General features: G+C 42.0%; 2 protein-coding genes across 2 annotated transcripts in view; one reads left to right on the top strand and one right to left on the bottom strand.

Moving 5' to 3' along the window:
- KNTC1 (kinetochore associated 1) overlaps positions 1 to 1835 on the bottom strand; it is a 3090908-nt gene extending 3089073 nt beyond the window's left edge. The window contains exon 1 of the mRNA XM_044068909.1: positions 1333 to 1835. The gene's annotated coding sequence lies outside the window, so the exon portion shown is untranslated. The remainder of the gene's footprint in view (positions 1 to 1332) is intronic.
- A 134-nt stretch (positions 1836 to 1969) lies between these two features.
- The window catches only part of RSRC2 (arginine and serine rich coiled-coil 2), an 884867-nt gene continuing 862592 nt past the window's right edge, over positions 1970 to 24244 (top strand). The window contains exon 1 of the mRNA XM_044069821.1: positions 1970 to 2100. Coding sequence (XP_043925756.1) covers positions 2095 to 2100 — 6 coding nt within the window. The 5' untranslated portion in view covers positions 1970 to 2094. The remainder of the gene's footprint in view (positions 2101 to 24244) is intronic.

Genomic DNA, 24244 nt, shown 5'->3' with positions numbered 1-24244 from the left:
AAAAAAAAAACTGAAATCCTGACAGTTCAGGGTTCAAGAGAGACAGGGCAGAAATACAAGGCAAATCAGGTATGTTTCTTTAACTTTGCATAACTTAGCTGATACGTACCAGATTTTCCTTTTATTTCTGCCCTGTCTCTCAGACATATAAAAGGTCCAGATTTCAAATTTAATACTTCTGGATCTGGATGGAATGCTGTGGCCTATATTAAGAGAAGAAAGTCCAGGGATTTGACTTCTGTCTCTTGGTATATGCTGGATTTTACAATGGGACATTGGTTGGGTTGACCAATCAGCGTGCAAGTTTTTGAATGTTAATTGACACCCCTCATGGATGCACAATAGCAAGGCCGCCCAAATCTCACCCACCACCGAGTATTGTGCACAAATATTTAATGAATATGCATGGAGATGTCCTCACCGGGCTCGTGAAGACCCCCTCAGGTATTCAGCAAGTCAGTACAGCCTAACTTCTAAGTTACAGTCACAAAACAAAGGAAGCACAGGCTTGCAATACATGGGCCAATTCTAGTGCCCCAACAAAGTGGGTTTGGAATGTAGACAGAAACCGATGTGCATGGCAAATGCACACCATCTTTTTCAGCTGCCTTTTTTTTTAATTTCTCCAAATCAAATTATGGTGGTTATGATTATATTTAAAGGATGAAAGGGTGTCACTGCTTGGCATGTGGGATACTTCTTCAACATAATTAACTAAACATTCCCAATCCCAAATCACGTGTGCAGAAGTAATTTCCATAGGTGTCCATCGACAAACAATATATGCACGATATCACTGGCAAATCTACATGTCAATCAATCATATTTCATTTACATATGATGCGGCATATGTCAATACACAGACCGTGCACACTTGTACACAGTCCGCCCATGAGGGGGTACAAGGATTCAGTTTTGCCGGTAATACTCTGTTCTTATCTTTAACAATTACTCAGTAACATTATTATACAAATGGCTTATCATATAGCATTAATTGTTTAACATTGTGTTTTATGTGGCTTATATAATCACCCTCATTAATAAAACTACAAAAACAGCAAAAAAAAAAAAGTCTCAAGCACATTAAAATCCCACCACGCTAAACTGACCGCGAGAATGTGGCAATAAAATTAAGCGTGTATAATTTTTTTTTCAAAAAAGCATACTAAATCTCCATATCCACATCCCAACTAGTAAAAGAAATATGCAACCCAAAGAACGATAACAAAACGGACCATAAAAATGAAAACACACATAAACTTTATCACCACCCCAAAAACAAGTAAAAAAAAAAAATCACCCGCTATATATTAAGAAAATGAATACACTGACCTTCACCACACTCAGTCACACCCTTGTATACTGTATACAGCTTACAACTACCCAAACTCTGGCATTAGGATGTAAATTCTAAAGCTTAAAATTGGCGGGATAGCAGCTGTAAAACAGCTTGTTCCGGTAACAGTAATGACGTCATTGCAATATTCGTCTGTCTGAAGTAGTTATGGGAGCCAAAAGCTACCGTAGTGGCATTCCCTGCTTATTTGATGTAATAAACTGATTACTGTAGGTTTACAGCTAGTGTCAATTTAACAAAAAAAATCTTTAAGACGCAACACTAAAATGTGATTATTTGTATTTACTTAGTCATGAATGCGGTGCATTACAATTGTTATGTATAAGTACGACACCTTCCCTGTTGTGTGTAAAGTACACCCACGTTAGAGAAGTGCCTGGCATGTTAATGGAATATAAAAACGGAGCTTTTGAACGAGCTACAAATAATTTATTCATGTTAACTGAAGCGTTTGGGTTGATTCGGTAAATCAAACATTCTTCCTGCCAGGTTAACCCCTTTGTTCATACAGGGTGCACATTACCAATACAGAAGTCCAATAATATGATAACTGTTGAATCGTCGTAAACTTCTCCTCCTCTTCCGTTAAACCCTCCCCATCACTCCATGCAGTATTCATTATTTTTATATCCGGGTATAGTGTGGGTGTGTGCAGTTCCTTTGCGTTTCTCTATGTGAATTTTGATGGAATAGAAAAAAGCGCATATGGTTAATTTAAGTTTACGTAAAGTTTAAGCATGGCGGTGAGTATTCCGAAATGTGTTTTTATTTCTTTAATATGTAGTAGATTCTGAATATATCCAAAACAAAACATGCAGTTCGGATAGGGTCTAGAAAATGGCGTCGTAATCCGCCATGATGGGAGTAAAAAATACTGTTAAGAGACTTTCTTTAACATATTACTACGTGTATGATTCCATAATCTTTCCATTTTTGACAGTAAATGTACAAATGACGTTTTGAAGACGGTTGTATTTTTTTTCTTTTAATTGCTGGTAAATGGTTCTCTTACCGCTGGCAGAAGTTGTCTTGGTCTTAGTTTACGTACCACATGTAGATGTTGGCCCGTTTTATGTTAGGGAGGAATTTTCATTTTGATTTCTTTTTTTGCTGTTGTGCTGGGGTGATTTTACTTTTCGTCGTTATTTCGCATGTTTAACCGCCGCCTTGTGTGAATTTAGAAGCTAAAACTGATAAAGATGTTGTCATAGTAAAGGTAGAAAATATCCCACCGCTTTTTCCCCCCCTTAAGGGGTCTCGTATTTAATTGTTGAGCTCCGTGGTATGTGGGGCATTATGTATTAATCATTTACATTATTGGGGTCAGCCCCCAGTATGTTTGGCTTTTTTATTTGCCCTCACATTGTGGGAACTGGCAATGCTCATCACTTTCTGTCGCCGTTATTATGTCAGTGTTTACTTGTATCATGGTCTCTTCTCATTTTATTTGTAGCGACGTGTCACGGTTGAGATTATTTGCATCTTTGTACTTGCACCAAATACAGGAATAAATACAATGTATGTATTTTTAACTTTTTGCTGACACGAGAGAACTTTGATCTGGGTGACCATTTTTAGGTTGAGCCAAGAATAAAAAAACAGAATTACTGCCACACGAAGTAGTTGTGTACAGTACATATGAATGTTGTCAACATGAAAAAGCGTTACAACTTCGTAGAAGTCCATCCGAATGGGAGCTCTCTAGTGCAACAACCAGCATGTAGTAACACAATGTCAGAGTAGACGTCTGTGTATGGTAGATTTAAATTCAGAGAATATATAATTATTTTTACAGAGTTATTGTAGATTTAGTTTGCGATGTAGTGACAGATAACGAGGTGGATGGCGGAGGACTGGTAAACGTACAAGGAGGAGATAGGTGCTGTACATGTGGGGGAGAGTGAGTGGGTTGGAGAGGTGGTGTGGGGGAGAATATAGGATGGCAAGACGACTTAATCATTGCTGTCTTGGTGTTTATGATCGGAGGTGGATGTAGGAAAATAGAACAGAGTGACAGTAATGCAGTGAAGAATACATGGGGGAGCAAAGCATTTGCAAGTAGTGTTTGTTCAAAAAAATCTTGAGGTGATGTCTAAAACTGTGGAAGGAAGTGATATGAGGTGCCATGATTGAGAAACTGTGGTACATTAAAAGATTAATAGAATGTTCACTTGTATGCTATTAAAGAAGTACATTTTAATCGGGTGTATTTACACAGTCAGGCAAGTACACCGGTTGGACATCAGACATGGCCCAGGCAAGGTTGGCACTATTGTATTATTACATTTCAGTTATGTTTTCTTGATCCTGAATATACTGTACAATACAGATTTGGCGTTTTCCATGGAAGGTAACTGTACTGTAAACAACTGACTTAAATGTCACATGGGTATGCACATGTTATGTAGGACCGTAGTTTTTGCATGCTGCTTTGACTGGGTTAGTCACAGTAGGCTGGCAGCGGAGACTTAAGGTGGTGGTCCTATGGACTGGGGGGGTGGCCAGGCTATTGGGGAACTCTGTGGTATCTTTTCATTCACCTGAGCTGTCGCACATTGTGGAAGGTAGAACCTTTATTGTAACATCTCATCCAAAGGATGGTCTGCTCGGGAGTACACAGCGCTTCCCTTGTGCTGCAGTGATAATCCAGCTATATGGGGTGGGAGTAGAGCCCACATTACTAAAGGCGAAATTGCTACTTATAAAGCTGTTATCCCTAAATATATGAAAGTGAATTGGGTAGGTTATAAGGCGAAATTTAAGTGTATTGACCCACCACAGAGTTCGCGCAGGAATGGGCGTGTCCGCAGTGATTGACATGCCGGAGGGCGGGGATTAACAATGTGCTGTGATTGACACGCAATGCAAAATTGCAAATGTGACGGTAAATTCATGTTAAAAAAACAGCAATTAGTAAGCACAGTAACGACACAAATGGCCTTTCCATTCAAATGTTCCACAAGCATCGTGACAACCGCGAAACAGAATAAGCTACAAGAATAAGCTTTTATTTAGGCAAAAAAGTGAAGTTCTGTCCTTTGTGCTGGCGTGGGTATGTTTTGGCCTTTGAACGCTGCTAGACTAAAAGGTCGTGTATTACCATGCATTTTCTGAAACTCAAATGCCTGTTATTTAGTGAATTCAGTTCACATTTACTTAACACGAATTCAGAAAACCATAAATGTTATGTTGAACAGACCAAAAACACAAGGCAAAAATAATCTGGACATTATGCGAAAATCTGGAAAGTTGGGAGGTAACTTTGTTTGCATCTTTATTGAATTTGTCTGTGTTTTCTAGTTGCTATGGCGATTGTAATTGGGGTGCAGGTTTTAGCTGTAATACAGCCACAACATTTGGGCTCTGCTGCTATTGTGTAGAGTCATTATCCTCCCCTCCAAAGGGGACAGACAAAAAGTCAAAATGTAAATAATATATTGCATTATTTCCATATCTCACTATTATTCATTTAACAACTGCTTCAGGACTGACAGCTGTGTGATCATTGAGCCCCGATAACGGAAAAGTACCGTTTTGGGGTTAACAGTTCAGTGTGTGTGTGAAACTTGTGTTGGTGGGCGGTGGAGTCAAAATGCTCGCAGGCGGGGCTTTTTCGCCGGTTATAAGCCATCAATAAACGCTCCCAAACTTAAAAATCAAAAGAATGAAGGTTAAATAGCAGAGTGATCACTTGTTGTGCTGTAATAAATGTGTATTTTTCAGTTATGTAACTGATACGCATACGCTAACACAAGCACTCCTCCAATCACTTGGGCCACAACCACACAGCAGAACGTTTGAAAATTAATTCTGGAGTCCTGTGTTTACTCAACTGAGAATTTCTAATGGGGTGCAGTTTTTTTTAAAGGAGACTGCGCAGGGAAGGCTCATATAGTTAATCTTAAAACAAATTATGCATATTTACATTTTGGGCTGTCTGTAAATTGTTCCATGTTCCCTTTTCAGGTACAAACTGGGCCAAATGTAGAAGAAAAATGGCACATCTTCACTTACAGTGGAGAATGAGAAGGGAGAATGGACAGTACAAGGCCATAATTTTCAGAGGATGTTTCCTTTTTAATTGGATGTCATAATTTATTTTCACAGACAATCCAGTCAAGCAGTTTAATGTGTGAAAACCAAGAAAGTGAATGGGGGAGGTAAAAGGTGTGGCTGACAAATGAGGTACATAAGGTGCATATAATTTCATGTAATGATATTTGGTTGGATCCAAGTGATGGTACTTTTCTGATAAAGTAGAGACGCGTAGAAGTGTATCCATGTTTGTATAATAATCACTCTTGCATTGGTCTCTTTACAATCGGTGATTCTTCGTGTGGTGGTTTTTCTTCTCTGTGTTTCAGAACTTGGAGTTGGGAGGGAGCTTGCCCTTTTGTGCAACATTTATTGTTAAATGTTCTTCCCTGTTTTCAGTTTGTAGAATTTGCCTGAGTTATGTTTTGTCAAATTGTCTTGTATTTTAGTAATTTAGGATTCGGACAAGTAGGATGTAAACACACACGTGTGTGTCTGTGTGTGTCTCTGTCTGCCTGTCTTTGTGTCATCAGTAGGTCAACAGAGAAAAATAAGACACGCTTGTTTTCTTGGGTTTTAAAGTCAAAGCTGTTTTTTGTCCAGTAATAGAACCTTATTGGACAATACACTCTTCCACTGCAAATTTATTTCCGTCTTAAAACACACTTAGATTAATTGCTCCATTTTAACCTGTTGTCACTCAGTTTATTTTGTCACTTCTTCCTTCATTGCTCCCTTATTGCACGGGAAAAAATTCTTACACACTGTACTTAATTTTTTATGCAGTGCAACCGCATTTTTAATTGTGTAATATTGTGCCTGTCAAATATTGCATCCAGTGCACACTGCTGCATATATCCCACATTCGGAATTGCGTGTGTTAACCATTTGCTGTTAGGGAATTTAGAAACTAGGATTTTCTGCTGCATAGCTGCCCGTGTTGCATGCTAAACATTGTAGGTACTCCTTTTATCTGTATTATTTATCTTAAAGGAGAAGTGCACCCACAGACTCAAAAACTCTTTATTTCATCATGGTTTATTGCCTACAATTTTAACACCACTCTGAGACTATTTACAGGTTTTTAAATATTTTTATAAGTAACTTCTGAGTCTGACCCATGGGGTCTGGCATCTTGAAGTAATTCTGATTGTTTAGTCTGCCTCTAGGTATCACATAATGCAGTGCTTGTCTGTTAAAAAAAAAATCACACAGGCCTCTCTTTTCTTCCTAAAGCTGCTGTCACTGCATTAATTTTACATACTTACACTGCTGTCTTTCATTCAGTTTTAAGTAACATTTCATGCTGTTCAATGACTACTTAAAACACAAACAGTGCAAATGCCACAGAACAGGCTTTCAAAATGCTTTTTACTGCTGCTGCTTTTTAGAATGGCTAAACTGCAGTCTGTTGTGAAGCCTGAATTGTTCTACTGACTCATTTCCTATCCCCTTCACACCTAACTTCCCTAGCTGTCAAAGTGCTAAGGGTAATTTGAGCTGTGATTGACAGCTCACAGCAGGAGACTTGACTTATGTACTGTTTCCTTGTTCTAGCCTTTACTTTCTGTATGGGTAGGGGAAGGACCAGGGAGCTATGACATCACAGTATGGGTGATGTATTAGGATAGTAGTGGTGATGTCAGTTTGGGGAGGGAATTGGTCAGAAAACTACTTGTATCCAGTGGCCTTGATGACATAGGTGAATTGGAGACTTTTTCCAGGGCGGGACAACATTTTTTTTGAAAATGAAATCGACACAGTACGGTACGGTTCTAGTAGAGAGAGTCAATTTAAAACATGTTGAATGCTGTATTGTTTAATAGCAGGGACAGTAAGTAGGGAGAAAAAAAGAGAAGTTGAGCATTTAATAATAGAATTCCATTGTCCTTTAACAATGTTGCGAGTTTCAGATACCATTTTAAAATCGTTGGCTTTCTTGTTAATAAAGCGTGCGTTACTACCTACTAACTGATGACACTTTTTGATTTCCCAGTAATGTCGCCAGTTATTTAACGCTTGTTTTAATGGCACTAGTGTGAACATGGTTTACTTAATGCATTGCTGTGGTCCACTCCCCTTTTTATTGATTGGCAGTTTGTGCATATGGCACTAGTGTGAACACTGTTTACTAAATGCATTGCTGTGGTCCACTCCCCTTTTCATTGATTGGCAGTTTGTGCATATGTAACTAGTGTGAACACGGTTTACTTAATGCATTGCTGTGGTCCACTCCCCTTTTCATTGATTGGCAGTTTGTGCATATGGCACTAGTGTGAACACGGTTTACTAAATGCATTGCTGTGGTCCACTCTCCTTTGCATTGATTGGCAGTTTGTGCATTTGTAAATGGATGCACAAGATTCTTTAAAAAAAAAAATCTCTTCATAGCTTCTGTAAGTAAACCTTTCAACCAAATGTTAACTTTAGCAATGGTAAGATATATTTTTAACTTTGATTTTTTTTCTTTTATATATTTTAAACAAATTTTATTTCTTCGAAAAAAGCTCTTGAAGTTAGTACACTTCCAGTGGCTGGCCCTAGAGAAGCACCTACTTGGAGATGCTGCTACTATCTACATATAAAAGAACTCTAGAAAATGATTCTAGACAAGCAAAGAATTATAGTTACCTTTCAGGAGTCAGGGTTGCTGATGGTAGTAGGCCCCTTGGAGCCTTTTACCTAGACAGGCACGACTGTGGCATGATAGTAGTCATGGCAGTATACGACCTGTTGCTTGGAACCCTAGGGGTGTGCAGCCGGATTCTCCAAACCCAGAAGTATATGCAGATAAATGTGCCAACACTTGCTATGCAGTTAAGACTTTTCTTCTGAGTGCAGTTCTTTTCCTTTCTCAAGAATGGTGTGTAGATGCAGTCCTCTCCTCCCTCACTGCTTTTTCTACTACTTCACCCTTATTGCCAGTCCCCTAAGTTGCTAAAAAAAAACAAAAAAAGAAAACTGTGACTTAATACTTGTATCGTATCATATGTCTGATCAAAAATTGCCATGTTATTGTATTGCATGCTGTTATTTTCTCTGAACTTACTTTACCTCACTATTTTTGTGCACTGCATATTCTCACAGTTGATTGTAAATTCTGTTTGTCTGTAACTGTACACTGGAGCTTTTATCCCCGGGCCACCACTGAAAACAGGCTCTCCATGGCCCAGTGGACTTCCCCCACTTATCAAACTGAAACAGACTGTCATTCAAGGGTGATCCATTATGTATCTGTGTAGGACAAGATGGTTGACAGCCAAATGTCCTTTACAAAGGATGGCCTGCATCTCACCCTGGAGGGGGGTTGCATATTGGTTGAAGCCTTTGCTGCCTCCGTAGTGCCTTTTTAAGCATGACCATTCCATCCTGTCAGGTTCTTGCAGTGAGCTACCTTTTTATATTGTTGGAGTCTTAAACTGCCTGGTGTTGAGGTGTTTCTGCATCTGGAACATGTCCAGGTACATGTAGTAATGGAGACATGGTTTAAATGCGAGGAAAGCCCTCCCTTCATACCCGTGGTTTGCACAGCATCATGTCTTTGATCCTGTTTGATGCTGCAGTGGTGTCTGCACATTATGCCTATGGTTTGCACACTATCGTGCTTTTGCTGCAGTGCTGTCTGCACATTTGTCAGGTACCATATCCCATTTAGGGTGGCACTTAGCCTACCATCAGTGTTTTCAACTTGCAGCCTCTTGGCGTCTCCCTCTGTGCCCCTAGCTGGTCATGCACAGTTCCGGTCTGCTTTAGATGAGATTCTGATGAGCAGCAACTGCTTAATTCTTGGCGATGAGCTTCTATATGCCCAACACAGGCAGTGCTTAGATTTTTGGACAGGATTTAAAAACAATTGGTCTGGAGGGGGGGTTGTCTTAAAGCCCTACTAAAAGCTGTATCATTCTTGATCTTGTCCTCACTAATATAGCTATCAGTTAATGTAACATCATCTTGTGGCATTTTCACTCGCAACTTTCATTCCCATTGTAAGCCATGCTTCCCTTTAAAACGCCACAAAAAGGTGAACCTTGTACAGTTATACAGTGAACTGTTAAAGTTCTCCCAAAAAATGCCATAGTCTGTCCCAAATCTGGAACCATTTGTGTTTTTATGATTTTTACTTGCACTCTTAAAGTTTGATTTGGGCATTTGCTGCTAGTATAAAAATAAGCCCCCTTTGTGTTCGCTTGAAAAACTTTAACAAAGTAATAAAGCTTCTGGTTTAAAACATGCATTAAGATTAAAACTCCTCGTTCTCCAAACAGTATAAAGTAGTTTACCAAAACATGAAGAATTATGAGGGGTAGCAAACCAGCACATGAACAGAGATTATTTGTTGACCAGGTTGGTCTCACTAGGCTAGTGGCTTGTTGTGATGGGAGACCTGAGGTGGTAGTTCTACCACAAAGGGAAACTTTAAACTTGTTTTAGCCTTTCAAAAGTGTGCCAGGGGATCTTTTCTATATACCTGAGCTACCACCAGCTTTAGCACATGAGACCCATTTTTTAACATATCATCTAAAGGATCACGCACTCATGTGCAGCACCAATGTTGCCAATCAGTCACTTGGGAGTGCGAAAAGAACATGCAGACTTCTGGTCTTTCAGCACCAAAATTAAGTGCCTGATGTCACTGGCAGTGCTAGTGTAATACTAGCATTTGGGACAGAATAATACAACCCGTATCAAAGGCCTAAGTAATTCTTCTGTGGTGTGTGGAGGGGGTACTCTTATCCCATCAACATTGCAGCTGTATTAGCCAACAAGCTTTTTTGCCAACTTCTGTCAAAAACTTGGTCCTACTCCAGTTATCCCAGAATCCGTCTCACTCACCTCCCTTCCCTTATGACTAAACTGGTTATTAAGGTGCTATCAAAGGACCAAAAATATAATATACTGGCTAACGGTGTTAAACAAGCACTCCCAAGCTGTCCTTTAAATTGTTCAACCTAAGTTGGCTACAAGCTGTTCTCCAAAATCCTAGTGTACAGAGGTGGTAACGGTCACCTATAAGGATGGGCCCATCACAGGCCCATAAAGCCACGGAATGTGTCCTAATCAGTTTTGATGAAGCCAAATTGAGATTTTTCATATTTTACAAGGGTGGCTCATGCCTGTTGAGTCTCTCGAATTTGAGATGGTCACTCAAGCAGTAGACAATGGTTATGCAATACAGACTGCTTTCCTTGGGCAAAGGAATTTGATATCATACCTCATGTTGAAGATTGATTTATTTTATTTGTTTTTTATTTTACATTTGTTTACTGGGAAAATCCGACTGGACACAGGTCCATTTTCAGCAGAGGCCCGGGGAGAAAAGCTCCACATTACAATACATTACATGAGAGTAAAAAGTAGAGCATACATACATGTGTATATACACATCAGGACAACCTGCTAGTGTTTAACAAACATACATATAGCATATATACACACGCCACGACAACATGCTGGTGATTACCAAACGTACATATAGCACATATGCACACAACAGGACATCATGTTAGTGATTAACAAACATACATATAGCATATATACACATCAGGACAACATGCTGGTGATTAAACCTACATATCACATATATACAAACAGGACATCATGCTAGTGATTTTAACATTTCTTTGAGATGATATCTGTATGATGTTTGTCCTTAAAACGTTGAGCCATATTTGGCTAGATCGGTAACTCATTGAGTAAGAGATGGAGCATACATAGTTAATGTAGCTGGTGCCTTCCTCAAACAGAGCAGAGGTGATAAGTGGAGTTCCCCAGGGGTCTTTGGGGTCCCATCCCATTCAGCATCGATTTCTCTGACCTCCCAATCTGAACCAGGACCTTTGGGTGACCAGGTTTGCTGATATTTGTATACTGGGTGTGTGTGATTGTGTTTTAAGGATGTTTATTTAAGTACCCAGAGTGTGGGGAAATGGGCTGAAACTGAATGTGAGAGCGAGTATTGTAATAACTGGGTGGTGGACATATCCTACATATTACAGAACTGATATGATGAAAAATAGTCTGAGTTTTGCATTTGAGTAGATAGTTCCCAGTCCTTTGATCATCATGTAGCAACTATAGTGTGGAAATCCTGTTTATCACAACTGATTGCAAAATGGTATGCAAAAGGGTATCTCATCCAGATGCAAAGAAGTGATCATTCCCTTTTATATATAACTGGTTAGTTTTGTTATAAAATACAGTGCTACCTAAAATACAGTGCTACCTTTGGTGTGTATATTACTAGACTCAAGGCCTCAGACGTTCCAAACCAAGAAATATGTTTAGATTTGAGCTTTGGTTACTAGGAGAGGGTGACGGTCTTGTTCAGTGTACTTGGTTTCAGGTAGACTCATGAGAAGTGACTTGTTCCTTGATTGCCACATCCTTAAAGATGTTACCCAAACTGTACAACTAAAGTGGAATAGAAGGCCTTAACCTGCTTGGCAAATTAACAGAACATGGTGTAGGGATAGGTAAATCACCCAGCATCTCCCCAGCTTCCATTAAACTGCGCAAATCCTTGTCCTCATACGAAACCTGGATGACAGGATGGGTACCCTGAAGTTGACACCTGGGCTCCCTGGCCTCCCCTTTCCTTAGCGAGGAGGCAAAGCTTGACCGTGGGTGTTTGGCTTGTGTAGCCCTATGTCTAGTAATAACCTTTTGATGATAAATTCTGGAAATATAATTTACAAAATTCTGCAACCGGAAGCCCAGACAAAAATACTGGGTGCCTGCATATTATCGCAACCTGATTTCGTCCCAGTGTAATTCCTGATGTTATCGCAAAATTCGTTTATTGTAAACTAAAAAGTAGGGTGTGTGAACTCCAAATCACTATTGTATCACCTTGGTTCTGAAACAGGAACCAGAATAACGGCCAAATTCCTCTTTCCAGGTAGCGTCTTCTAGCGCCGCAACTTAATGCAAAATAAAATGGAACAGAGATAAAGAAATAGTGCAGCAGTTGTTACATTAACAAGCACCCATTCTTTCACAGTCAAATGTAGTTGGGATTCTTTACCGTTACTGAGTACACATTTAGGATAACCGATTATCACCAATGTACAAATCATAAAAACAACACGTGGACTCTAGTCTGTTTTGAGGCGAAGCCTATTAGAGAGGCACGCACTGCTATAAATATAGATTTAAAACAAATTAAGACATCAGTGCACAGAAAAGCTGATTGCATGCCTTAGTTCAGCCCTACATAAACTCTTGCCAAAAGAAAATGGTTAAACATGCACACTAGTAACAATCCTGAATAGCTGCTGTCACTGGCAAGCTGCTACTGTATGCCTTAACCAAATGTTGCTTTCAGTTACGGCAGTAAACAACGCAACCCAAGAGGAGGAATTTTGCTGTTATTCCTCTCCCTGTTTCAGAACCAATGTCATACAAAACTAATTTGGAGTTTACACACCCCTTTCTACTGCAGGATAAACTACTTTCGCTGCAGCACTGCAAATTAGGGCGACTTCAAAATCTGGTTGCTGTAACACGCGGGTACCAGTTACTGTCTGTAACTCGGTTGTATACGCTAACATGTTGGGCCTACAAAACTAAGCTCTTTCCATTATGCTGTACGATTAACATAATCTGGTGCTGTTCTTGCTACCATAACTGCTATGTCTCCCCAACTATATTACAACAAAAACAGTCTCTCCCAACGTGTATCTTTCCTGTAAAGGCATGAATGACACCTGCTCCAAAGTTGCATCAGGAGGCATAACCATAAAATTAAGATCTTGCATCTGCTGTAACCAATCATAACTATTTCACTTAAGAAAGGAAGTTATCCATGTATACAAGAGTTTTTTCACTGTACCAAACAAAAGTCCTATAAATACACCTAGAAATTTGGTCTAATTTGGAGGCAGATGCAGGGAGGTTTATCAACATTTCCATGAATTTTGGGAATTCCAAACCCATTAACCCATCTTCGGAATTTCCACAGGGGAAAAATCAGTTTCCTTTGAGAAATAATCCAATCATGAGAATTGTCTTGTAGCCAGTTATCTGAATTCCTGTGTTTAATGGTGCTTGACATCCAGTAATTCTAGCTTTTGAAGCATTGTGTGAAAAGGAGGAAACGCATGTGTTTAATGGAAAAAGAAAAAAAAAAATCAGTTTGAGTAAAGATGGTCCTAACAACGAATGAGGAGTAGAGCTATTTACATTTATGAACATGGATGAAGGAGGTGACTATTATAAAGGACAGTAAAGAAAGTTGGGCTATTTGTATCTGTTACCTAAAAAAATACACATTAAGGGGCCAACTTCATAGGGCATTTGGTATAGTGCGTAACAAACCCTCATGAGCCAGGGATCTCTGTTTTGACAAGAGAAAAAATGTAAAGAAATGGTAGTGTCCAAGAATGACTAGTTGCAGTGGATGCAAGATCTTTTTCATACAGGTGTCATTCGTGCATTCACGGGAAGAACAATACCTGTTAAGTGAGGTTGCTTTGGATCGGTTGATTAAATAATCAGGTGAAGCGTGTTCCTGTGCAGGGCTGGGGTGGTACTGAGCTATGCTAATCTGTTTGGCTTTCACGGCATATTCACCAGTATATCCTCCGGCCTCTTCCCAAGCCCCAGAGACTTTGGTACCGATGACCACCCCGGTGCATACTGTCTCTGCTCCGACTGTGGATGTTCCCCTGACGGCACTGATTTTCTCCTGGCACAACGGCTCTGTTGGAACTGGCGCACCCTCGGAGCAGTGATTGGGCTGTCGGCACCGTGGTTCCTAGTTCAGTGCCTATTTTTTCGCTGGCGCCATGTATGGCCACGGCTCCACCTGCAGCTATCGGCCCTCTCAGAGCTCCTCCTGGAGGTTGGCTCCTTAGGGTGGGGTGTGACCCTGGTTCCGAGGTTGTCCTCTGTTCTGGGCTGCCATCCCTCCTCGGGTGGGCCTGCTTTCCAGGTGATGGAGAGGGTTCTTGCCCCAACAGGCTTGCAGTTAGCACCAATGGCATCAACACCAGAACCCCCCTCTAGCATGCAGCTGTCCCAACCCCCTACTCTGGGATCCAGAGCATGGGAACTGCAAGACCTTACCTTGAAGGGAACCCTTTCTCCGGAGTCCTCAGAAGATCCCACTGTGGAGCCACCCCAGAAGAAACTGTGCAAGAGGAAGCGCCTCTATTTCCCTGAGGAATCCATCACTGAGGACACCAATTGCGATGAGGGAAAAGGGTCCCCATGGTCTCCCCCAGAAGATGTCTCATTTGGAGACCTTCTCAAGATCCTCAGACAGAGGGCAGACTGGAAGTCCTCTAACCCTACTACAGAGGAATCTGTTCTTGCAGACATTCAGTGTTTGGCCATCTATCTCCTGGGTGACCCCACCTGTGGATGAGCTTGTTAAGCTGATTGTGCAGTGTGCCGGGAAGGCCCTGGCCAACATAGAATCTGTCCCCCAGAGGCCGGACAAAATTTCATCCACCCCTGAAGACCAGCCCAGTTGGTCCAAGCAGGTAGTAGTTGAGTCCATGGTTATGGCAGCGGCCACCAAGAGGGAACTGGCAGAGGATAGTTCCACTGTTCATCCCCCGAACAGGGAGTCTCGGGCTATTGACAGACTGGGGAAGTGGGCCTACGCTTCAGTGACTCTTGCCATTTTGCCATTCAGCTGAACTATCTGGCATACTTCACTCGTCTCCAAAGAGACCTAATATCGGAAATGTCTGCCTCTTTGGTGGGGGTACTGCCTGACGAGGTGTGTGACACTGTTGCCTCTCAGCTGGCTACCCTGGAATCCATCTTGAACTCCTCGATGCGCTTGATATCTCATACCACCTAGGGGCAGCTCGAGCAGCCGCATCAGGCATAGTCATGGAAGTGGCATACTTGGATGCGTTTGTATGATTTTGTGGACCCCTTTAAATCTTTCTTTGTCAACACACCTGTTGACGAATCTTCCCTTTTTGGTCCCAAAGTAAGAGAGACGCTATCACGTAGTGAGAAGGGTGGAAAGACCTTGTCTGCTCTGGGCATACGTTTTTCCACCCCCCCCCCCACCACCCCCGAGATCCTATTCCAGGAACTGGAAGGGAGGAAAACTGTGGTTCAAGAAGACCCAAGGATCTTGTGACACTCATGATGAGCAATCCCCCTGGGGCAGAGGGGGCAGCTCATCTGAAAAAATGCCCCTTTTGGGGTAGAGGGGGTCCACACAACCAGGGCGCTAGAGATTCCTTCTCCGGCCGACCCTACCATTGCTCCTGAACAGTGGCCCGATTGCTTTCCTCTGGAAGCAGTCAGGGGTAGATCTTTTTTTTTTTTTTCTGCACCTGCAGGCCTGGTAACTCGTAACGGATGCATGGGTGCAGAGAGTAATATCCAGAGGCTACCATATCCCATTGATCTTACTCCTAGATCTGTCAAACAAATCCCCAGTGTTCTTCCCAGTCAGAGGGAGGCAGCAGCCTTAAAAATCGAAAAGCTGCTAAGAAAGTCATCCAGCCAGTCCCAGTCCCACCAGACCAGAGAGGATCTGGGTTTTACTCAAGGTACTTTTTAGTGCCAAAAAAGACAGGGGACTGGAGACCAATCCTGGATCTCGGGTTACTAAACAAATTCATAAAACCTCAAAAATTCCGGATGGTCACGGTACAGTCCACCCCCCCCCCCTTTCTAGGGAGGGACAACTGGATGTGCTCTATATACCTCCAAGACGCATATTAACACATAAAGATGGACAAATGCTCCCCGATGTTTATCCTTTTCCGGCTGGGAGCCAGTCACTATCAGTTCAGGGTACTGCTTTCTCTCAACAGCCCCCAGAGTGTTCACCAAATGGGTGGCAGTCGTAGTAGCTCATCTCCGACTACAAGGATTCCAGGTGTTTCCATACTTGGACGATTGGCTGCTTACCGCCACGACCAGGAATCTTCTCATTCACCGCCTTTCTTACACTCCAGGCCTTGTTCTTCACTTGGGCATCACGATCAAAATGGACAAATCTCAAATGCCCCCAACGAGCACTGGAATTCATTGGAGCGATCTTTGACACAACATCCTGTCAAGCTTCCCTTCCTCCTCACAGACTCTCAAAAATAAGAAGTCTGATTCAAGTCCTCCTCCCACAGACATTTGTACCAGCACGCCTTGTTCTACAGCTATTGGGATCTATGGCAGCAACCATTGCCTTAGTTCCACTGGCGAGGTTGCACATGAGACTAGTACAGTGGCTCCTTTCATCACAATGGTCATTCTTAACCCACACGCCCGACAACATGGTACGCCTTACAAACCTTTGCAAGAAAGAAGTGTTTTGGTGGATGAAGCCAGAATCAAATCTTTGGTGTCGCCCATTTTGTCTTCCCCAGCCCAGGGCCACATTGACCACGGATGCTTCGCTGCTAGGTTGGGGGCATTTCCAGGAAAAGACATTCCAAGGCACCCGGTCCCCTATGGAGGCCAATTTGCACATAAATGCCCTGGAATTGAGGGCAGTTCTTAGCGTTGCAGGCGCTCCGCACATCCCTTCCATCCTGGACTATTGCAATTCAGTCGGAGAACGTCCGTTGTCTGGTACATCAACAAACAAGACGGAACCAGTCTTACCCCGTGTTGCGAGGCCATGAGAATTTGGCACTGGGCGATAGCTTCCAACCACTTTCTTATAGCAACGTACATTCCCGGGAGTTCAACCTTATTGTGGACAATCTGAGCAGGAGCATTCTGATACCACACAAGTGGTCCCTTAGTCCTATAATAGCAGATCAGATCTTCTACAGTTGGGGCAGGCCTTGCTGCGACCTGTTTGCTTCCCCCCTCAGGAGGAGTCACCGAGGGATGCTGCGACGCATGATTGGCCCCCCGGGTCTGCTGTATGCCTTTCCCCCTCATCCCAAAATTCCTCCAGAAAGCTCGAGGTCTGGAAGCAAAGTGATCCTCATTGCCCCTTATTGGCTCTCTCAAGCCTGTTTCCCTTTCCTATGGCCTCATCTGATTCACAGCCCATGGATCCTAGGTCAGTCCCAAGGTCGCTGTCTCACCCTTCGGGACTGGTTCACCCCAATCTCCACAGCCTTAAGCTCACAGCTTGGTTTCTCCACTTCTGATGATTACCAGGCTACCTGATACTTCATCTCCTGTTCGTGAGATTCTTCTGGCTTCACACACACCTTCAACCAGAAAATTTTTATTCTAGTAATTAGAGTAGTTTCTTTACATGGGCTAAAGATCAAGACCCCCTACTCCATGCCTGTTCAGAAGATCTTGCAGTGCCGGACTACCCTATTACATGCAGGAGCTTCAGCATCGACAATCACTGTGCATTTAGCAGCTATCGCAAACTTTCCTAATGGAATTGACACTTCTTCTGTTAAGTCACACCGTTTGTGCAAAAACGACTCTACTTCTAGTAGCACTTACCTCAGCGGGAAGATTTAGTTGCAGGCCTTGAGTGTCAAGCGATCTTACTTGATTTTTCGTAGGGAAAGAGTGTCCCTACGTACTGACCCAGTCTATTGACCTGCCGGTTTTCTTCCCTCAGCATTCAAATTAGAGGAGAATATCTTTTGCATGCCCCTGATGTTCATAGGCAACTTCGTTTTTACTTGGACAGAACTAAGTCTTTCAGAAAAATGGATCAATTGTTTGTGGCCTTTGTAGGACCCAGATGAGTAGGCCTGTCTCCAGAATGACACTCTTCTTGGCTTAGAAACGCCATTACCTTTATCTACCATTAAAATAAAGTGTCTTTACCTTCCAAAATAAAGGCTCATTCGACTAGATCGATGGCTACTTCAGTGGCTTTTCATTCCAGAGCCTCTATGGATATCTGCGCAGCAGCCACTTGGGCAAGACCTCATACCTTTCATCACTCATTACAAATTGGATTTGGCCTCCAGGGGACGAGCATCTTTTGGTACTATGGTGCTCAGGAATATCCTTCCTTAGGGCCATTCAGGACTCAAGTAGCTGGGGACTCGGTCCTAACAGTAAGGAATGAATAAAGATTTACAACATCAGATAAAGAAGTTAAGTCTTACCATAACATTCCATCTGTGTTGTAGATCTTTATTCTTTCATTACTTTCCACCCTCCTTCCCCCTGCCTGGACTCCTGGTGGACTTATTAACTTCTGGTTAGGGTATTTGCTCAGACAGAGCCTCCTACTGTCTCTCTCATTATTTCAGTATTATAGAAGTGGGCAAACTCTATCTGAAGAGACTGAGAGGGGCATTTTGGGTAGGTCTTAGCTGAGAGTTTTTGGCTGGCTCTAGCTTGGTAACGGCCGTGTTGGTTCCAAGTATGGAACCGAAGTACTAACAGTAATGAATGAATAAAGAGCTGCAACACAGATGGAATGTTATGGTAAGGCATAACTTCTTTTTTTGCATGTAGTCCCATCTGTGAGAAGGAATAAAACTTTGGCCATTTGTTGATGTATTACATCAAGCTTTGTAATTTTATACAATGGTGGTGTGCACCCTGTTGCGTAAAGAAAAAGCTGGTAAAACCAGTGTGTGCAGTTAGCTTAGTTTTTTGAGATTTGTATTTGTAGAGCACTTCTTGCACTGCTCTTCTGGTATCTCCTTCCCCAGTAAAGTTTGACCATAAACATTTGACCCCCTCCTTTTAAACTTGTACAGCAAATCCCTCTGGAGTTGAGTACAGACATGCCATCCTCAACTTGCAATGTGATGAAATATCTAAGTTAATTTATGACCTCATTAAACTTTAACTGGAACTCAAACAACTGGCAAAAAAAAAAATCTACAGTTCTGTTTTCATATGTTGCACTTCATCACCTTGCAGAAACATACCTTGCGTTTTTAGTTTTAAAAAGGAAGATGGGGGTAAATTATTTCTCTCCCCAACCTGTGAACAAGTCAAACCCAAAGAAATAGTGTAGTGTATATTATTAGGCAGGCCTGTTTTTAATAGCAACTCTCAGGCTACCAGAAACTACAGTTACCTGACTTCTACCAGTCCCCATGGGTGCCAGTTAACCGAGTGTTTACTGTACATTTCTCCAGGGGCCTTAATACAGTCACTACATTCACTAAGGAATTCTCCGCCCATTTATATATGCAAGGATCTAGTAGTCCATACCAAAGGCATGTATCACAGGAAATTCGTAAACCTTCTCAAGGATAACGTCAAAAACAAAAATGCAGAGGACTGTCTGCCTCACTAGAGGCATGCATGAAGTTAGGCCTGGCTCTGACACGCAGGTTGTTTTAAGTATTCCTGTTACAATACCTTACATGGCTCAGAAATTATTCATAGTGGGGTCTCCTGTTATGGCCAACTGACATTGCAATATCCTTGTGAATAAATGTATTAACTTCACCCCTGAGGCTTCTATTCAAAGCACTGAATATCTTAATTCCTCCGTTATCTGTGTAAAGGTCATTTACTGAAAGTGTTAAGCAAGAACAAAAGTGTTACTTTCATGGGACCTGATGGTATTACCTGGTTGTTGATTTAGTAGCATTACATATTAGGTTCTTAGGTTCATACTAGGCTATCTGCCCTAGGGCATTTATAAGCCTAGCCAGAGTGTGTTTGGCTTTCGCCACCCATTTTAAATTAATTTTGCTATGCCCTTTTTCGAGGTTAGTATGCTGTGCCTCTAACAGTGACACAGAAGTGATACCCGGGGTAAACCAACGATCTCCCATCCACTCATCAAGATTCCTCTTGAAGATAGTCAATGAGGGGCTCTGCCTAACCTGGACTGGGATTTTATTCCAAAGTGAAGGGAGCCTCTGGGTTATGAATCTGTCCCTCCAGCATGTCCTATTTATTTCAGTGCTGATGTTCTAGTCTCTCGAGCGCGTAGCTCGATGGGATTTGGATTTTCTGAGGTGCAGCATGTCCATTAATTCCGGGTTGGACATGGCTTTATACGTCGGGCACAGATCTCTTCTGAGCAGGCGGTATGCCACTGAGTAGAGCTGGAGTTTCTTTAACCGGGCAGCATATGGCATCTGTTTGAGCCCTTTGATCCTCTTGGTGGGGTACTTTTGGGGTCTTTCCAGTTGCTGCAGGTGTCTGGTAAGGTACATCCCAAAAGGGGCATTGTACTCAATTATGGGCCTGATGAGGGATGAGTAAAGAGGCACGATGACCTCCCCTGATCTAGATGTGAATCCCTTCATGATTAGGTGGGCTATATAAAATGTTCTAACCACTTTGGCCACGTGGTTGTCAAATGAGAGATTGCTATCAACGTGGGTCCCTAATTACTTCTGTACTTAATGGATTACCACCTATGTGGTAATTTGTGGGCACTTTGTTTTTGCCAAAGGGGATGACTATACACTTTTTGGCGTTTAGCTTGAGGCCATGGCTCTGGCACCAGTTGTCTGTTTCTATGAGGCCCTTTTGTAGGATGCTTGTGTCAGCTGTAGAGTCTATTATGGCACCCAGTTTGCAGTCACCTGCGAACTTGGTCAGCCACAGTCCTTCCGTGTTGGCCTGTACTTCCGAGAAATATATACCGAACAAGAGAGGTCCCAGGACTGAGCCTTGTGGGACACCACTTGTAACTGGTTTGGAGTCTGACATGGCTCCAGCAATTCTAATCATGTGGGTTCTGTCCTTGAGCCAGTTTGTAACCCATCTAGTGACATAGGGGTTTATATTTAAGCTGGTGAGCTTATCTATAATGCCCGAGTGGGGTATTGTATCGAAAGCTTTTGCGAGGTCCAGGTAGGCTGTGTGGACCACCTTCCCCTCGTCAATGGCCTTGGTGACTGTTTCAAAGAATTCGACCAGGTTTAAGAGGCAGGATCTGCCCTTAACAAAGCCAAACTGGGTAGGATCCAGTGTCTGTAGGTCCCCAATATCTTTATTTATGAGGTCCATGATGATCCTTTCCATAGCTTTGCAGACCAAGCTAGCCAGGCTTATGGGGCGATAGTTTCCAGGATCCGTTGAGGCACCACCTTTGTGGAGAGGGACCACTGTTGCTGTACGCCACTCTTTGGGTACATATCTTGTAGTAAGGCTGAGATTGAACAGTAGTTTTATGTTTGGGTTTAGCTCTTCCTGGAGTTCATGTAGGACGCAGCCCGGTACACAGTCTGGTCCCATTGATGCTGTGTTTTTTGCTTTGGAGAGGGCGGCTCTTACCTGAGCATCTGAGATGTCAGGGGGGCAGCACTCTGCTGGGATAGATATTTGCCCTTTTGGTGGGGGGGGGGTTGCGCTGAACCTGTCAGCTAGGATGTTGGCAATGTCTGTGGGTTCGGTGTATTGTTTGTCATTTTGGACTAATTCTGAGCATATCTGGGAATTCCCACCCAGGTTCCTAACATAACTAAAGAAAGCCTTGTGATTATCCTTAGTATCCTGTGCAATTTTTCTCTCTAAGCTGGCCTTAGATGATTTTATGAGGGCCCGTAGTTTTTTGCTAATACTGATCAGAGATGCGTTCCCTTTTTGGGATTTTGCTCTCATGTAGTAGCTTCCTCCTCCTATTGTGTAGTTTGTTTATGGCTGGGGTCCACCAGACAGGGCGTCTGCCTTTGGAGGATTGGGTCTTGGTTTTATTTGGGATTGCAAGATCCATGCATTCCTGAAGGTGTTCATAGAATGTGTTTATAAAGGATTATGCAGTCTGGGCCGTATTTTCCACAGGCTCGAGGGCTTTGAAGGATTTCACCTCGGTTTTGAGGAGTGTGAAATTTGCTTTAGAGAAGTTTTTCACTTCGAGAGAGAGAGACTCTCTGTTTTTGTCCCTCATGAGTGGCACATGGCAGCGGTGGTGTCCCTTCATAAAGAAACTAGCCTTACAGCCAACCCTGGTAATTGCAGGCTTTTCGGGCCTGCAAGCCTCCTCTACAAAGCTGTTTGAACATCTAGAACTGACATCAAAAACTGTGTGGATATTAAGAATATTTAGACTTGGTCCCCAACAGTTTAGTGAAGGATATAACCTGACTATATTTATTCTAGTACTTTTGAAAGGGTTAAGGAGGCTGTAAGTGGTGGCCATGCGGCGCATCATGACCTGGCTAAGGCCTTTGTCATCATTCTGCATACAGCTGTCATGCAAAACCTAAATGTGTAGTAAAAATGTTGGCAAACTGAAAGACAAAACCTGCCCTGTCAAGTCAGAGGCCCCTCATCAGAAAGTATTAAAGTAACCAGTGGTGTCTTTCGGGTTAAGTGCTGGGACCTCACATTTTGGGTATTTACTTCTCAGATCTCCCAAAAAGAGAGCCACATCTGTCTAACATTTGCAGGTTATTGTTACGTTGCCTTATAACACCCAAACCCTCCAGAATGAATTGCACTGTAGTAAACTCCTGGTAAAAAAAAGGCCCTAACTAAATGCTAAAAGTTGTATTATCACTTTAGGTAGATGGCTACTTCTCTTCTCATATTGTCTATACAGCACTCTTCTACAAACTGAAAGTGCAGTTGCGGACTGGTTAATCGGATTGATAATGCCCTTTTTTTAACAGTCATGTAAAATTGGTGGTCAAGACATCCTTTTATTAGCCCAGCTAATTGCTTAAAGAGTATCCTGAATTTATAAAGGGGTAATCGCTCCCTTGTACTCTGCATTGATCAAAACAATTGTCTGTATAACTTTAATTTGTTGAAGCTTGTAACACTTGGGAGTTTTTCTCCCTGGGCCTCCACTGAAAATAGTCTCTCTTGGCCCAGTGGACTATCCCAGTAATCCAAATGCCAATAAATAAAGTACAATGCCCCCTTTGGGATGTATTCCACTTAACATATTTATCACACACACCCTCCCAGCCAAAAAAAAGGTTCCTAACCAAAAAGATAGCAAGCCTAAAGTTCCTGAGCTACCGAGAGAGACTGGAAGATCTGCTCCTCTCTTCAGAGTTTTGTATACGTTTTTTACTCTCTCCAAGTCTAGAACCAGAGACCCAATTCAAGTAGAGGAATAGGTTTATAACCCAGTGCCTCTTAAAACCCTGGAGTAAACTTCCCCTGCAAGTTTGTGTGACTCTCACTGTCTCTCTAAACAAATTAGACCAGTATCCACAGGTGTACTCCGGGTTTGACTTGTACGGTCCTGCTGGAGAAAGGAGGTGCTGCTGGCAAGGTGAGAATAAATATCCAGAGGGGCTCGAGTTTTTGTTTAATAGATACACAAAGCTTCTTTAACAATTAATAGCTACTTAATGAAAACAGTAATACCATTAAACATATCTTTAATAATTGGTGTATATCAAGAATTTAAGAAGTGAATCGATTGATGGTAACCAGTGTTTTATTAACAAGACAGGTGGTAGTTTTAAAAGGCTAGTTGAAATCGATAACATTAAGGAGATTAATAGAGTGAGTGCAGGTGTATAGCAGAAGGCCCTAGTTTTTATGTTCTTTGACCCAAGCTTCTTTTACGTCGCCTTATTGTGTACGCACGTCAAAATGTATGGTATATGCAGCAGAACACACTGGGTTTGGAAAACCAAAAATTCTTAAGGCCAGATTCATGAGTGTTGATGCATTGTATAAACATTCAGTCGTCTGTAAGAATCTTTAAATTCGTTCATGTGTGATTTATGCAGGTATACATTTTTAAAGTAGTAAAGTGAGTTGGAGCATAGAGAAGTGGAAAACTTAAATGCCAGTGTGTAACAAAAGAATTGCTCCATTTGGACCTTGTTTCAAAAAATTTAAAATTTAAGAAAAGCAAAATTGAGGGAAGGTTGTGCAGTACTGCTTTTAAGTGGAAGTCATGATGTTTTGAGTTTAGCATAAATGTGGGTTTGTGACATTTTGTAAATTCAGCTCATCTTGTATATTATTGATCAGATTTATTGTTGCATGGAGAATCATTAATATTGAACTTAAAATCTAAGTTTTTAGGGATTTATTTTTCTTGATAATGTTATCATT

The sequence above is a fragment of the Protopterus annectens genome, chromosome 4.part0 (assembly GCF_019279795.1).
Source record: "Protopterus annectens isolate FY-2018-M chromosome 4.part0, PAN1.0, whole genome shotgun sequence".
In the NCBI taxonomy this organism is placed as follows: domain Eukaryota; kingdom Metazoa; phylum Chordata; order Ceratodontiformes; family Protopteridae; genus Protopterus; species Protopterus annectens.
This window is presented reverse-complemented; position numbering and strand designations above follow the sequence as displayed.